Raw genomic sequence first — 15,741 nt, forward strand, 5'->3', positions numbered from 1 at the left:
TAGTTAAGGTTACGCTGGAATAGCCTCTCAAGGCTACCAGCTTATAGGGGGAAAAAAATGAAGCAAAAAAACTTTTTAAAAAAAAAATTACGCACACCAATGCTTATTAAATTGACGAATTCGGACGGTACATTGTATCAATCTAATGTTACAAAAATATGTATCTACTCGCTAATTACATATACAGCGTGATACTACGAATACGTACATGTTATTACAGAAATAATTTCAATAATGAAAACGAAAATTCTATCAAACAATTAAATCGACTTCAATACAAAATTTATTGATTCGCTTAAAAGTAAATTCAAAAACTTGACATGTTCAATTTAAAAGGCAATTTATGAGTAGATAAATTTTGAGTCGATCTAATTGATTTCAAAAGATTTCTAAATATATTTTATTTACAAACTAAACTAAAGTTGTTACTCAAGCACACGTGAAGAAACTAATAATAATCAATGTTAGTTAATTTATTTGTTACATATAACAATAACATATTTATTATAAAGCTTTCCGCCATAAGCCATTACCATGAAATGAACGATGCTATTGTCGAGATCTGTGCCATGACATAATATTAATTTGACAATCAGTCGAATAACAGCCTTAAATCAAAGTGATAAAGTTAAGGTTACATCGCGTGCTCATTATTCGTTAGAAATATAAAAAGCAGAATGTTATTATAGGATTACTTGGTCGCTTCCGTTCAAGAAAAGATTAATTAAAAAATTCCTTTTATTTTATAACGAAATTGAGAATCGTATTTTTGTAATGTAAATTTTGAACAATTTCTCTCTTGTCTTTAATTTAGGAGTTTTATTTTCTTCTTTTTAATAAAACCAAAGTTCACTATTAGCTAACCTTTTAAGCTCTACTGAAATATTAAATCCAAAATGAAATAATAATTTGGAACCTGTTCTAACAAAGATAACAAGGTAACTTTAAGTACCAGGCGCCCAGAAGTGAACACGAATTAACAAAGAAATTGATACGTACAGAGCACGGCTGAGTTTCGTGTAAAAAGGAAATCGTTTGCCGCGCTCGCTTTTATTATTTAGGGGTTGAGCAAACTCCCTTTTAAATTGTTAATACGGGCCGCCAGTCACGGAAAAGTTAAATTAGAGGTCCACCGGTTGTTTGGTCGCGTGTAATCGCTTCGATTTGTCTGTCTGTCACTAATGGCCAGCCACCGTCATTAACTCACTCGTTAGTAACATACGACTGTAATTACGATGACATTTGTTTTCTAATAACAAAATTGTACGTCCTTAAAACGGTCGAACGTTGAATAATTTATTATTCGCAGTGTATCTTCGAGTATTAAACTTTTTACGGTCTGAGTTGATAATGTAAGTAAATATATTTAGCTGCAAACAATGAGGCAGCTGGCATAATAACGTGCCAGCATTTCAACTGGTATCTTAATTAAAAGGATTCTACATTCATTCACCCGTAAATGTAAACACAATTTATTTTTGTTTAATAAATAAAGTTCTAGGACTATATAATGACAGCCTGGAATTATCCTTCATCATTAACGTAGTGTCTAGTTTGGATTTCATTTAAGATGGTGACGAACACACCAGGAGATCAGAGAGCTGAAATAGGTTCGTTTGACTAGCGCTAATTACCGCTTGGATTAGGGTAATCAACAGTCTAATGGTTTGTCCTAACCCTTTGTCTCATTCGATAACGCTAACTGGTTTCCCGTATTCGCTTTCGAGTTTTGGTGGCGATATCAAAACGTAATCGCATTGTCTTCGAGTTATTTGTCGATCAAGTTCGATAAACACGGTAGGGGCGTCGTGTCTGTCATCGGTACTTACATCACACACACGTTCCATTGTTTCTCACACCGAGACAAACAAAGTTCCGGTGATTTCATTTACATCCATTCAACGCCCACGGACCGACTAAAACAAACTTGGCGCTCTTAAAAGGTCCTCTAAGCAAATGAAGTCCATTTCGGGCTATGAAATTAACAGTCTCCTTTCAAATTCAACGAAAATTTTGATGGGAATATTTGTTTTTGTATATAAAACACGCGGAATCCACGAAAGAGACGTAAAACTAAAGTTTATTATTACGAAGCACAGTATAAATGTGCGTCCACTAATTAGTGGAGCGGGTTCCGAGGTGTTGGGTTCGGGTGGACAGAGTTTAATTGTTAGCACGTACCGGTACACTGAATGTAACATCGTAAACCTGTCTCCGAGGGGTTTTTTAAACGTCAGCCGCGCAAGATACCGCCATGCCGCTCCGGTGTATATACCCAAGTTTTAGGAATTAATTCCGAGCGGCGTCGGCATCGTCCCGGACGAGGTACTTACGACCAAACTTCATATAACTCGGTTTACATGCGCGGCCGTGATAAAATTATAACGCGGTCGGAGTCTCACTGTAAACAGTATTTAATTTCCGTAAGCTCCTCGGCGCCATTAGCCGAAAATAAATAAGCCGAAAGAGGAAGGGCGTGAATTGCCTACCCCGGTCTCCGCGCGCGCCCCTGGGACCATCGCGCGGATAAATTTGGAAAGTGGCAACAGAAGCGAGCAGATGGTGATTTATTATCGTGTTTTATAATAATTACGAGCCGGATCGAGGGAGCGGCATTGTGTGATGGGTGCCGAGACTCTAAATGTGTTCGGGACAGAGTTCTCATATTACATTGTGTTCTATTTTATATTCGACCCGATGATGGACGATCCCATCTCTACGATAAGCATTGAATGTCCAGCGGCCAACATCCGGAGTGTTGCAATCGAATCATTTATATAAAACAGACAGCAATTCTCATGGATTCCACGATCAATGTGGAAGATAATAATGATTATGTAACAGTACAATACAGAATAAACGTATTTGAACCGTGAGGCTTTAGATTAAGGTCGATATTATGTGTTGAAAAATATTAACTCGTCCAATAATTATTACTGATACAATCGTAACCAATAATGAAAATGATTTGTGAATGTGTGTGTGTTAAAAAGAGGATCATGGAATGAAGATACATTTAAGTACATATATTGAATTTATTTATTTAATCCCAACTAGATTGTGATGGTTGAGTATTTTATGACGTCAAGTTTAACTGCTTTAAAATGGCGGCCGTCAATAAACTGGAACTGAATGTTTTAGAATCAATCGCGTTGATTATTTTTTTTAAATGCAAAATGTATTTATGTCTTTAAAGGATAAGTGAAAAACATACCGGCTGCAATTACATTTATATATTTGAAATTAAGCCGAGATGTACATGAATTGAATTTAGTTAAGTATCGTGAAGATGTAAGTTTTTAATTAGGTTATTTTTCATGTTTTTTGTTCCTAAATTGGTCTTTCTAATGTGATAAAACTATAAATGGTACATTCCCAATAGTACTTAATGGCACGAATGCTAAAGTTCTTCTATGTTACTAAATCAAAATAATTAAAATAGAATAAAATTTACACTTGGTACGCTTATAAAGTTATGCTTATTATCCAATCTAATACTTTTTCATCGATAGATTAAAAAAAAAACTTTAAAAATAATTCGATTACCTACTTTGTATCGTTTGAAAAAACAAAGGTGTTAAAATCGTAATTAAGAATGTACCGTTATTAATTTCGCGATGGTATCTGTGTAATGAGCGCCACAGTAATAATTATGCGGGGCCCATTGACTCCCGGTTTTATGTAAGCCATGAATATTCAATGTTAATCAGCAACCATTAAATACGTTGAAGGAGCGGCAAGATTATGTTTATATTCTTTTTGTTTATGCTAGTTTAATTGGAGCAAGGGGATATGGGATATGGCCGATTTTATTAGAGTTAAATTAATGTAAATATTTATGAATTATTTTATTTTAGTATATTCTTCTGTTTTTGCGAGTCGTGGACTTAATTAAAACTACTTTTACGGTGTCACGTTTTTATGTGCATTATATTAATTCCGAAGTTTCAAATATTTTACTATGTAGCACTAAATTCAAATGTCGACTCGAATAACATTCCGTGACCATGGAATCTATAATATTCGAAACATATGAAATAATATGTAATGACAATAAAAAACTCGATTTACCTAATTATGTAAATCTTTTGTTTCGGTATCCCTTCATAAAGATGGCCGAAATTATTTATTCATTGTACAAGAGTTGAGACAAATGAGAACTTCTGCATTATGAAAAATCAATTAGGCGGATGGGTAACCGACGATACAACAAAAAATAAATTATATACGGTATCAGTAGCAATCAGTGAACCGGCAGGTGCCACTAGTCCCCGGTGGGTGGCTGGTGTCATATTAGCGACTCATGAAGACTTAATTATTTCGAAACTGCTTTAATTATCCCCTGTTTTAAAATTGCTTTTAACGAACGATAAACAAATAAAATAGTAGTAGGTTTTCGGTTTGTTTTTATGTTCGTCGAATATCGTTTGTAATAATAACAGTTTTATAGTTTTCGTTTTTATTATTCATTTTTATTGCTGTTTATTTTGCTTAAGACTTCAGTACAGCCGTACACGGTGCCCGCGAAATATGTGTTTTAAAATTACATTTCAGTTTGAATTGGGGTTAAATACATATTCTAAGAAATTCCCAATATGTCGCAACTAAATGTTTTTGTGTGCTCACAAATGTTTGGTGAAATAAAGTGGCGATTTCCGTTCTACAAAATCGAATTTATCTTTGGTATAAATAGATAAGATCGATTTTGTACGATTTATGACTGAGTCAGTCATTTAGTAGGTATTTAATGTACTTTTGTTTGAATAAATATATAAAATAATCATGAAGATGAAGTCGGAAAGGATCGCAGAGCGCACAAAAAGTACCAGGCGTGCATAAGCGTGAGGAACGAATGTTTGCGGTGCGGCGTGCGCTAGAACAAACTCACCACCTTCCGTCTCATGCCAGACGATGCCCTCCAGTGTGACCGAGGTACCAGGCTCGCAGGGCCCGAGGCAGTCCGGCTCAGTGATTGTGCCGACTGACGTTCCCACACACACTTCTGCAGTCTCCTGCGACAGAAACAAAATGATCACTTACAAACTGTTCTAACGTTCTCAGCTCGTTTATTAGTCTAGACATATACAATTTGCACTAGAATTAAATTACACAAATAAGACGTATTCAGTGTAAATCTTCGAGATTATGAAACATATTAAAATTTCCTTTGAGAATTCAACAACGAATTATTTATACCTATACGCTCCCCATACTAAGTAATAAACATAACAGACGAACGTTTTAAACGCAACAACAATACGAATTTATTAATAAAGTTTTACCGCCTGCGCTTCCCACGCGGAGATCTCGAAATAAAAACCACATCAGTGAACACGTGTTTAATATTAAATAATTTATTGGACACGAATGAGTTGCTTTTAATAATGAGGTATTCGGCGCGAACAGCCAACGATACGCGAAATTTAATAATTTACAGTAACGGAATCGACGACAAAATATGGAATCCGATGCAAATTGTTTTCGACGCCGAACCGCGAGGTCCGCATGGGTTAATTGATCTATCGTGCAATCGGTAAATTAAAATTTTATATTAAATACGAATGACAGTCGGGATGTCGAAATGCATTGTTTTCTATGGTTAACAAATTACATGTTTGTTGAATATTTTAGATTGTTTTCAAGTGTTTCAACCACAAATGTTTTCGGTTTGATAAATTATATTTTGTTTGTAAGTATTGTAACAAGCTTTTAATCTCCATTTTTAACATTAACAAACAGCATTTCATTTCGTTTTAATAATTAACTTTACGTAAAATTAACGTAACGTAAATGTCTGTCTTCGCAAGTACTCTATTAATTCGTGGCAAATTTCAATGAACTCTTGTGTATAATTTAATATATTTTGATCAAAGACAAAGCAATAAAATGTAATCTAACATCGATTAGGTTATCATTAAAATTCTATTTCAAGGCCAACAACTCTTGAAATTCTCAAAAATAACAAATAACGGAATCTCTATAGAACGAAGATTCAAAGAACCAGGCTTGCATAAATGCAAAGAGCATTTAAACGACGCTGAACATAACCAAATGAAGCCATTTACATTCTACGCATAAAGCTAGTTCTTGCTATCTCGCTCACGCGCGCAGTTAATGGCATCACAAATTGTGAACTAAAGCGCCGATGGTATTGAATCTGAGATTTCGATGGCGAAAATAGTATCTAACTACTGGAAGAATAACAAAATTCCATGTGAATCGACAGACATAATATCCGAACAATAATCTCTTCACGTTTCTGTATCTAACAAGGAGGAAACGACGTCAAGTGGGGTCGGGATAAATAAAACCCTCGACTCCCTCAATCTTTTATACAATAGCTCTTTATATTTGTCTATTACAGCACAAAGGCTCGTAATGTTTCTTTGGTTTCTCACAAATACAACAATAGTTGCTCTCTCAATCCAGTAATTATTTCTATCAAATCAAAAATTGAATATTCATAGTTCGATAACAGCCGTATTCGTTCGTTAGAAAAGCACACCCACATACTGTTTGTTAATGAAATGAAACACATTACTGTTAGCACAATGATAAATGTGATATTCTATCATTTTACGCCCACCAGTAAATAATCGACGGTATAAACGTGTAACCAATTCGGAACAGCTCCGCCGCAAACATATTGATTCTTAGACTGGCATGTGAAGCTTGCGGGTATACGAAGCAGCGTTGAGAGGGTGTGATCTGAGGAGGCAACGTTCGGATCTTACGAGGGGTTGAAGCAAAGTTGTGAACGAAGCACAATTCTCTTCGACTGCAAATACAAGGGGACGACCCCGTCTAGTTGCAACTTTACATCCACCGAACGCTTTACTGACCAGATACTGATCAAATTCGCATTTTAAAAGTTTAGCACGAAGGCAAGCGCCTTCAGAAGAGACAACATACGAGGTGCGTGCAAGGATTCTCACAAACAATAGGGTGTAAATCAATTCACTTGTCAAGAACAAAAGGATCGCGACATGCAAGAGGGAGTGTAATGAGCTCGGCTCGCTTCAATTGAGACACTAAAGGGAATCGTTTTGAAAATATTCCAGAGAACGGCGTCGCGGGAACTAATTTGTAGTCACGACGCGCTGCCCGCAAAAGGAAAGCGTTCCGACGAGCCACTATCGTACATGCGTAATGACTCCAGGCGACCTCCGTTCCACTCACACGGCTCGCGCATAACAGTATCGTTTCCAAAACTCGAAGCTCCAGCCAGCCGTGTATGTCGAATTTAGGAAAATTCTCGAATATTTGGCAACGACCGCGTCCTTTGGGAAACGAGAACGATTTCTGTCATCTGGGTAGTATCCAAATTACAATACGGTCAACCTTAGGAACATACGTCATTAAAACGCTTTAGATAAATGGCAGGTTTTAGTAATCGCGTTTATGGCAGCCCGGTGGACGTCGTGCCAGGAACAATAAATACTCAGTCAATACCTCCCACGGTCCTGTTTATACATAACCTATCCGGTTGGCCATATTGCTTTTCCTTTATGCGGTATAACTGACGACGAACAATATATAGATCGCCTAATGGCCTAGAACAGACATCAGCGTTTTGAGTAATGTGCCAAGAAGAATTTGAGATTAAATGTCGATATATAATAATATGTATAACTTGTGCCGAGAACTCGGTAGGAAATCGTAAGACGCTGGCCGGTTAGAAGTCAAATTTCCTTTTAACTTCGAAGGTTAAAGAGCAAATAGCTAACGATCCTTTCTGAAGGATTCATTCAAAATTTTGTACTGATCGTTAACTAACCATTATCACGAACATTTTAAAGTGTTTACGATAACACAGGTCAAGGTGACAACAATTTTTATTTATTAAGCGAATACATTGGAGATATTAATAGGCGCAATTAAAAATCAATACGTCGGTATCTCGTTTTGGGACCGTGGAAACGTTAAGAAACAGTATATTAGAGATGTTACGACATTTTACGCGGTCATTTGAATAAATCCATCTTCACGTTCGGTCGTAAAAGTTTAGTGGATACTCAGAATGTAGGATCGGAAACACGAACGAGGTATAAATAATAATTAGTAGCACAATCACGAAGCGGTCTGAGGGACCGCACGTACGGATAAAGGGTCTGCGAGACCCTGCTCAGGGCTGACACTACCTAATTAACTTTGTACAATTCGATTTGCCCACGCAACTGTTACAATATTCGTTTATTCAACCCTCGTTTGTCTGTGCGCTAACATTTTTAATTGTTTTCTTTTTGTAATTTAGTTTTAGTGTTACCATAATCTGTTTTCAATAAAATTAGATACATCTATTAATTGTTTGCAACATTTGCTTACGTTATGTATGAGAGTTATAGAGTTATCCTGTTTGTAAATTTATATTCGTTTTTATGTATCATTTTGATTTCTTCTCTGATTTCTCTGTTATTGTTTGGATCGTTTTTGAAACAATTATGTTTTATTTTGTTTGAAAGGGTTATAATACTCTCATGGTGGTCCCATCTTTATCTCTAAATGATGCGTTTCATGCTTTTCATATATATATTTTTTTAAATTAGGATTATATAAAACATTTTAATCGACACAATTATAATTAACTGTAACGCTATAATATCGTGTTTTTTTATTGTCATTATATATAATTTTCGACTTTTCGAATACAGTTTTTGTGATCACTAACGACTGACCGACTGACTGACCAAGAAAACTGTAAGCAATGAAAAAAATTGTATAACAATAAAAATGCGTAAAAGCGAATTTAATTTTGTCTACGACTTGCGAAATGTTTTTTTATGATTAGCGTAATTATAGGTGGCAGGGCTTCTTGTGAGTCCACACGGGTAGGTACCACCACCCCGACTATTTCTGCCGTGAAGCAGTAATGCGTTTCGGTTTGAACGGTGGGGCAGCCGTTGTAATTGTACTGAGACCTTAGAACTCATATTTCAAGGTGGGTGGCGGCATTTACGTTATAGATGTCTATGGGCTTCGGTAACCGCTTAACACCAGATGGGCCATGAGCTCGTCCACCCAACTAAGGAATAAAAAAAACTGTTTTTTTTTTATATTTCTTAGATACGCGAATTTGAGTGTTAAGTGGTTATCGACATGAGTTCTAAGTCTCAGTTTTATTGCAGAACGGCTGCCACACCTTTGAAACAGAAACGCATTATTAACAGTACCCACCACGCCGTACGGCAGAAGTATATGATGGTATCTACCCGTGCTCACAAGACGCCATGCCACCGTAAATAAATCACGTATTGAAAACTAATGTTATTATATATTGATAACTAGCTGACCCGGCAGACTTCGTAGTGCCTCAATCGATAAATAAAAGACTTAAACTTTTGTATAAAATACACTAAAACAAACAATAGGAATCCGTCCGACGGGGACACATCAAAGGAAAAACAAAATTGTTGTTTTTATTTAATTCCGGTTTTCATATTTATCTACCTTTTAAACTTTCTCTGGACTTCCACAAATAATTCAAGACCAAAATTAGCCAAATAGGTCCAGCCGTTCTCGACTTTTAGCGAGACTAACGAACAGCAATTCATTTTTATATATTATATATAGATAGATTTATAAAGATTTAAATTATAAGAATACTGTACATCATTGATAGTCCAGTATTAGTGTTAGTGACGCCTATCAATCGAGCGTAATGTGACAGAGACGATAGTAACAGCATCTAGTATTGATTCTATCGGTCGACCCGTTCTTTCGTTCGACGCTGACTTATGTTTAAACGCCAGGTTTCTTACGGTCATAATACCGGTACACGTTATCGTTGAGCCATCGCAATTTGTTGGCATGTCAATGTATTTGACTGGCTTTTACCTTGCGGCCATTACAAGTAACCGATTTCGTGTTTCGAGCTTTAAATGACCGGTGAGTGAGTGATTCGTGAACTAGTTCAGGAATATTTGTTATTTAAGAACGAACTACTTGCCAGTTTTTTTTTTGTTTTCGTTCTTAGGGTCATTTCTTTTACAAGTACAACGGAGGCCAATACTGAAAAATAACTAGGTACACATTAAATGGATCTTGTCGCAAATTGGATTACATCGTATTGGGACGGAGGCCATTCGGTTAGAATTCCATTTTCGAAGCGTGCAAGTAAGTATCGGCGGACCGAATTTATTGACTGACTCAATGACCATGTTGTATCTGTTTCTGGTTAGGGGGTTATAGCGAATCCCTAATTTTTAGAGCCAGATTTCCGTGAATTTGTTCCGGATTATTTATTTATATTCGATTGTGAAAAATACACATAAATTACTTAACTTTTTTTATATAAATTACTTTTCTTCGCCACGCAATTTCGGACATGGGATCGATGTCTCAATTATATTACATAACTGTCCTATTCTTTATCAGAGTGAATGAGTGCTCCGTGGTTATATTGGTCGGCACAGTGGCCCTACCCGTACGGGCCCGCAATTACCCAACCGTCGATAAAAAAGTTAACCATAAACTAGCCACGCAATGAATGTAAGCAAAAAAACATCGTTCTGTTTTATGATCGTTCCACGATTTAGTCTGTAAAAAAATGGAGCATACAACAACGATTTTCAAATTAATTAAACTCGGAAAGATTTTAGAAAAATAAAATTGAAAGACCCGAACTTAGTTTGAAGTCACGAGCAGTCGAATGGAATTAATTTTATGAGTCGGTTAGTGAATTATATTCAGTATTTCATCTAAAATAAACTGCGAGATATTATTACGTAGTAGCTTTCTGATTATTTCCATTTTATTCTGTTCATTCTTCAACTCTTTATTCATTTTTCGTTAGTAGTAGGTCGTTATCTGAGTCCACACCGGTAAGTACCGCCTCCTGGCTATTTTTGCCTCAAAAAAATCAGGTCTTACGGTTTATGAGACATCTGTTATAATATACAATTGAAGCATTCAACTCCACGCATCAAAGCTTAAGGTATTTCTTCTTACCCTTATCTCACTGTGTGGGGTCCAAGCACATGTCTTCTTTTTCCATTCAGCCCTATTATACATCATTTCTGCACTCACACACGTCTCTCGCGTATCCTCTTTCACACAATCCATCCAAGTCTTTCTTAGGACGCTCCCTTCATACTTCACGTCTCAAAGTGAGGGGCGGTATTTACGTCTATGCCCTTTGATAAACATCCAAAACCAGTTAGCCGCGGGATTGAGAAAAAAAAACAATTTCCTATTATGATTATTTTATTGTTTAGATGATTCGAATCATTTTCAAATCGAAAACGACTTTATTTCCGAACGATCACAAAATATAAACCGACCGGGTTAATTAAAAACCCAGACGCTTCGGAAACGGATTTCGAGTTTTCATTAGCAATTAACAATAAAAGATGGGCCCCTTACTGAAATGTTTCAATCGTTATATTTTAGTTTTTACTGCTACGCCCCCATTATTCCGCTCCCCCGGCGCCTAATTACCCTTTAAGTAACGACAGCACCGCACAAACAACTTATTTAGTTTAATCGCAGATCGAATACTTCGGCGGCTCTTGGCTTATCTATATATTAATACGTGAAGCAAAAACTTTGTATACCTTTTTACGAAAATTGCGCGGACGGAGGAGTATGAAATTTTCCACACTTATAGAGAATACGGAGAAGAAGTGCACAATGCTAATATTTTTTTTAAATAATGCATAAAAGATACATTAAATCAATAAAGAAAACATTACACACACTACATACCATGTATTTGACGCACACACGCATGCATACTATTTATTGTCAAACTTTTGTTCTTGACGTCTGTGGTCAAACTGAGAATACATTAAATATTGTTTGTCTTTGTTAATATTTTTTATAGGGTGCCTTGGCGAAATTTGTGATTATAGAAGTATAAAACACAATCATAATAGTGTACAAACTTACAATTCCAATTAATTATAGTCGAATCTCGACTACTGCGGGACCTCTAGTTAAATTAAATATGCAATTTCGAAAAGGGCACATGTCGCATATTTTGTCAAATACGTTTTTGTCATATATATGTAGTTTTGAGGCTTACCTACACCCATTTTATAATAATTCCGGTAAAGTTCAATTGCTAATTAACACTAAAATATATCTCAAAAGTTAATATTTTAAATTTTACACTGCTCTAGAAAATAATCATTTTTTTTTAATTTCCTGAACATTTTCCATTTTCAGAGATGTGCCCTTTTCGAAATAGCATATTCAATTAGGTTACGATTTTAAAGGAATACTCGATGCTCTTATAAGTTATGTAAAAATTTTTACACAGTGTTAGAAAACGTTACAATTACACATAAAAAAATTTAATTAAATGATTGATGAGTTTTAATTGAACTAAATTTCTTTAGATCATCTTTTGATCTAATGCTATAACATATTTGAAAGTTAATTTGAAAGTGAATGTGGCGCGTTCGTTATTTCATTAAAAGCTTTGTCGTTTAGCGAATATTTATAATATATTATAATTTATAATTATATAATATTTTATAATTATATTATCCTCTTTGATATTGTGAGTCATAAACAAAAACGTAATTGCGTTTCTCTGTAAAACATAAGGATGTAAAGCCAATATTTAAAGTTTCTTTTTTATATTCTAGAATTAGAGAATATAATAATATAATACATATATTTATCATCCTCTATAGATACTAGTTTATTGCTCGCAATAAAATTACATTTCTAATATTTTTTTGGATAATGTCAGTTATAGCATCTAGTGAGGTTGGTGCTTGATCGATGACACGACAGACAAACTTGAAGAACAGCATACGTATGTGAGTAAAAATATGGCGAAGAATGTTTGAGGTTCGTTAAAAAAATCGGCAAAGATTTGTTTTTTATTGCTTAGATGGATTGACGAGCTCACAGCCCACCTGGTGTTAAGTGGTTACTGGAGCCCATAGACATCTACAACGTAAATGCGTCACCCAACTTGAGATATAAGTTCTAAGGTCTCAGTATAGTTACAACGGCTGCCCCACCCTTCAAATCGAAACGCATTACTGCTTCACGGCAGTAATGGGCAGGGCAGTGGTACCTATCCGTGCGGACTCACAAGAGGTCCTACCACCAGTAATGTTCATGTTCGATCATAAAATGTAGCAGGATTGTTTTCAGGTACAACAAATTTTCCGTCGATATAATTCCCATTCAATTTAACCGCTGCGCAAAATTCTAGAGGCTAGCTTTACCCGGGAGATAAAGAGGTATTCATCGGAATAGAGGGGCGATGATAATAACATGATTACATTGTGCCGGTTACAAAAAGCGTTCTGAGTATTTATGGCACATGCTTGTGTAATCTGTGCGCTTGTTTCCGGTACTTTTAAATATAGAATGCTTAAATAATAGAAAGTATTCTCACACGATCTATATTTGAATATATCTACTTATGTATACCTTAATAAAAAAGTTAAACGAAAATACATCCGTTTTAGTAAATTCGATGACTTGTAAGTGACCTCTATAAATAGAAGCCGCAAGAAAACAATATACACTCATATAAAATATTTAAAAAAAAAACATAATCAAACACCAAAATAAAAGTTTACAGAATTTCAATAAGAATCCAGAAACAGAAAAACGCGCCCGACTCCGCAAAATTAATAATAAAACATTTTTTTAATATGCGAAGCCCGTTCAAAGAGTCTTTTATTCAAGAGTGGAAGTTTCCTCGTACCGAAACAGGAACATAAAGGCAGCCGTAGATTACTCTAAACAGGACCGAACGAAGCGAGCCCAATGAATACATTTTTATACAGCCAATTTTATCGCTTCAAAACTTTAAACAAATTCCATAGACAAATATCTTGAGTAACCATCAATAAAAAAAAAATGACACATGTAATCCATAAATTTGAGACTCTGTGGATCTAAACGCTAATAATAAAAAAAAAACAGACTGAAACAAATCGTATTTCGCGGAAACGCGTAATAACACATTCCTCGCGATTCTAATGATTGTGCAAAATATAATATAAAAGATCCGATCCTCTTTGTGCTCGATAACAAAAGAAAACGCTACTCGCATGTTGTTCTCGTATCGAAGGAATACAAAAATATTTTCATCGTAACACATCCGAGAACGGATGGAAGAACTTAAATGATCGGGATGGTTATAAGCTTTTTTGCGGGACGACCGTGAAATGTTAATTTAAAAGACCGCGAGCCCGGCTCTAGCTGAAAACAAAGAGTTTATTCATTACAAAAGAGAGAGCAAAAACCTAAGTAGGGTCGTAGCGCGATTCTCCTTACAGGCCGGGTACGAGTGGAAGAATGCGACTTTGTCTCGAAGCGTTCTTTGTAAACGCGAAACGAAACGCATAGAGCCGAGTCTCGCATGGCGGAAGCCAGCTATGGCACACCGAACGCCGACACTGACACACGACGAAGTTGCATCGAATCTGGAACACCTTTATCGCCGCAGGGAGCCTTATATCTCGACCTCGCCTTTATACAATTGTAGTAAATATGGAAATACAAATCGCACGCAAACATAATGGACGCGAACAAAGTATAGATCGTTCAAGAATTCGATTACACGGTCGATCTATGTTTTTGTTATCATCAGACTAGACGCCGGTCAATGTTATCGTGTGCCTGTGAAATAACGTCATTCTAATTAAAATGAGCAGCCATCGAACAATTATTAAAAACAATTTGTGTAAATGAGTTTCAAATTAATAAAATGACGTGTACCGTTATTTGACCAATTTCAGGACGTATTAATTTTTTAATTTATAATATTCATGTAATAAATCACCTACGTATTATTAAATCTGATAGAATTTCCTCAATAAAGCGACACGAATAGATCGAAACAAAATACAGCGTTGAATAAAACATGATGACATATTGTTTCTGACAATTTGATAACATAATACAAATTATATTATCATCGGAAGTTCATAGTTACTTCGATAAAATTGTATTCGTTACAATGTGAGGAATATTCAATACGAACATTTTAGTCAGTAAGTAAGCAGTAGTTAATTTTATTTAAATTAATGTATGTTGCGTTAAATATTCGCCTGAATATGGAAATGGATGGTGAATAACCGGGAGTTCAAATGTGTCTGGCAATAAACGGTCATAGTGATTTAGAAACTCGATTTAAGAGGTTAATGACTTATGTAATTACTTGATTGCCGTTTTGAAATATAGGCTGGATTTTCGGATAAAACATAGTCGAAAAGGCTTCTTCAAAATCTGTAGATTAGGTTTTTGTAAAATACGAGCAAATAATTCAATATATTGTTTAAGAGAATTTTATACGATTATCGATTCTGACCATTCATATCATCACAAAAGATAACGTAAATGGGATATCTTAAAACGCCGTCAACTCTTGAGACGACACTTGTATTAATTGAATTATTTTATGTTCAATTAATTCTAGAATTTTTTAATTTGCATTTCCCTGATATTTCGGAAAACCGACACGAGTCTAGTCAAGTTCCGCTGGTATCACCAAAAAACGAACTAGAAACAGCGACATATACAATCAACATCTTTATCACACACGTTCATCATAATTTCGAATCTAGATGGCCACGTCGCAGCCTATCAAATTCATTTCCATTTAAATAATAATTATATTCTCAAAATCAAATTGTATGGTTTAATACTTAAGACAAGAAAATTCTCTCCTGAATTTATAAATCAAAATTATAATTGAACCCTCAAAACGAACTTTTTTGTGCTATCCAAATTGATAATGACCAACTAATTAGCTTCCGTTATTGGTCT

General features: G+C 35.4%; 1 protein-coding gene across 6 annotated transcripts in view; it reads right to left on the reverse strand.

Annotated features, from left to right (window-relative positions):
* Positions 1-15,741, reverse strand: part of LOC101738242 (zinc finger protein 608) — a 141,120-nt gene that overhangs the window by 17,180 nt on the left and 108,199 nt on the right. For 4 of the 6 annotated variants that reach the window (XM_012694259.4, XM_004922449.5, XM_038017811.2 and 1 more), the window contains one exon: positions 4,889-5,012. In XM_012694259.4, the coding sequence (XP_012549713.1) occupies positions 4,889-5,012 (124 nt within the window). The remainder of the gene's footprint in view (positions 1-4,888; positions 5,013-15,741) is intronic. The other 2 variants (XM_012694263.4, XM_062674076.1) reach the window with 1 other exon arrangement.

The sequence above is a fragment of the Bombyx mori genome, chromosome 19, assembly GCF_030269925.1.
Source record: "Bombyx mori chromosome 19, ASM3026992v2".
In the NCBI taxonomy this organism is placed as follows: Eukaryota; Metazoa; Arthropoda; class Insecta; order Lepidoptera; family Bombycidae; genus Bombyx; species Bombyx mori.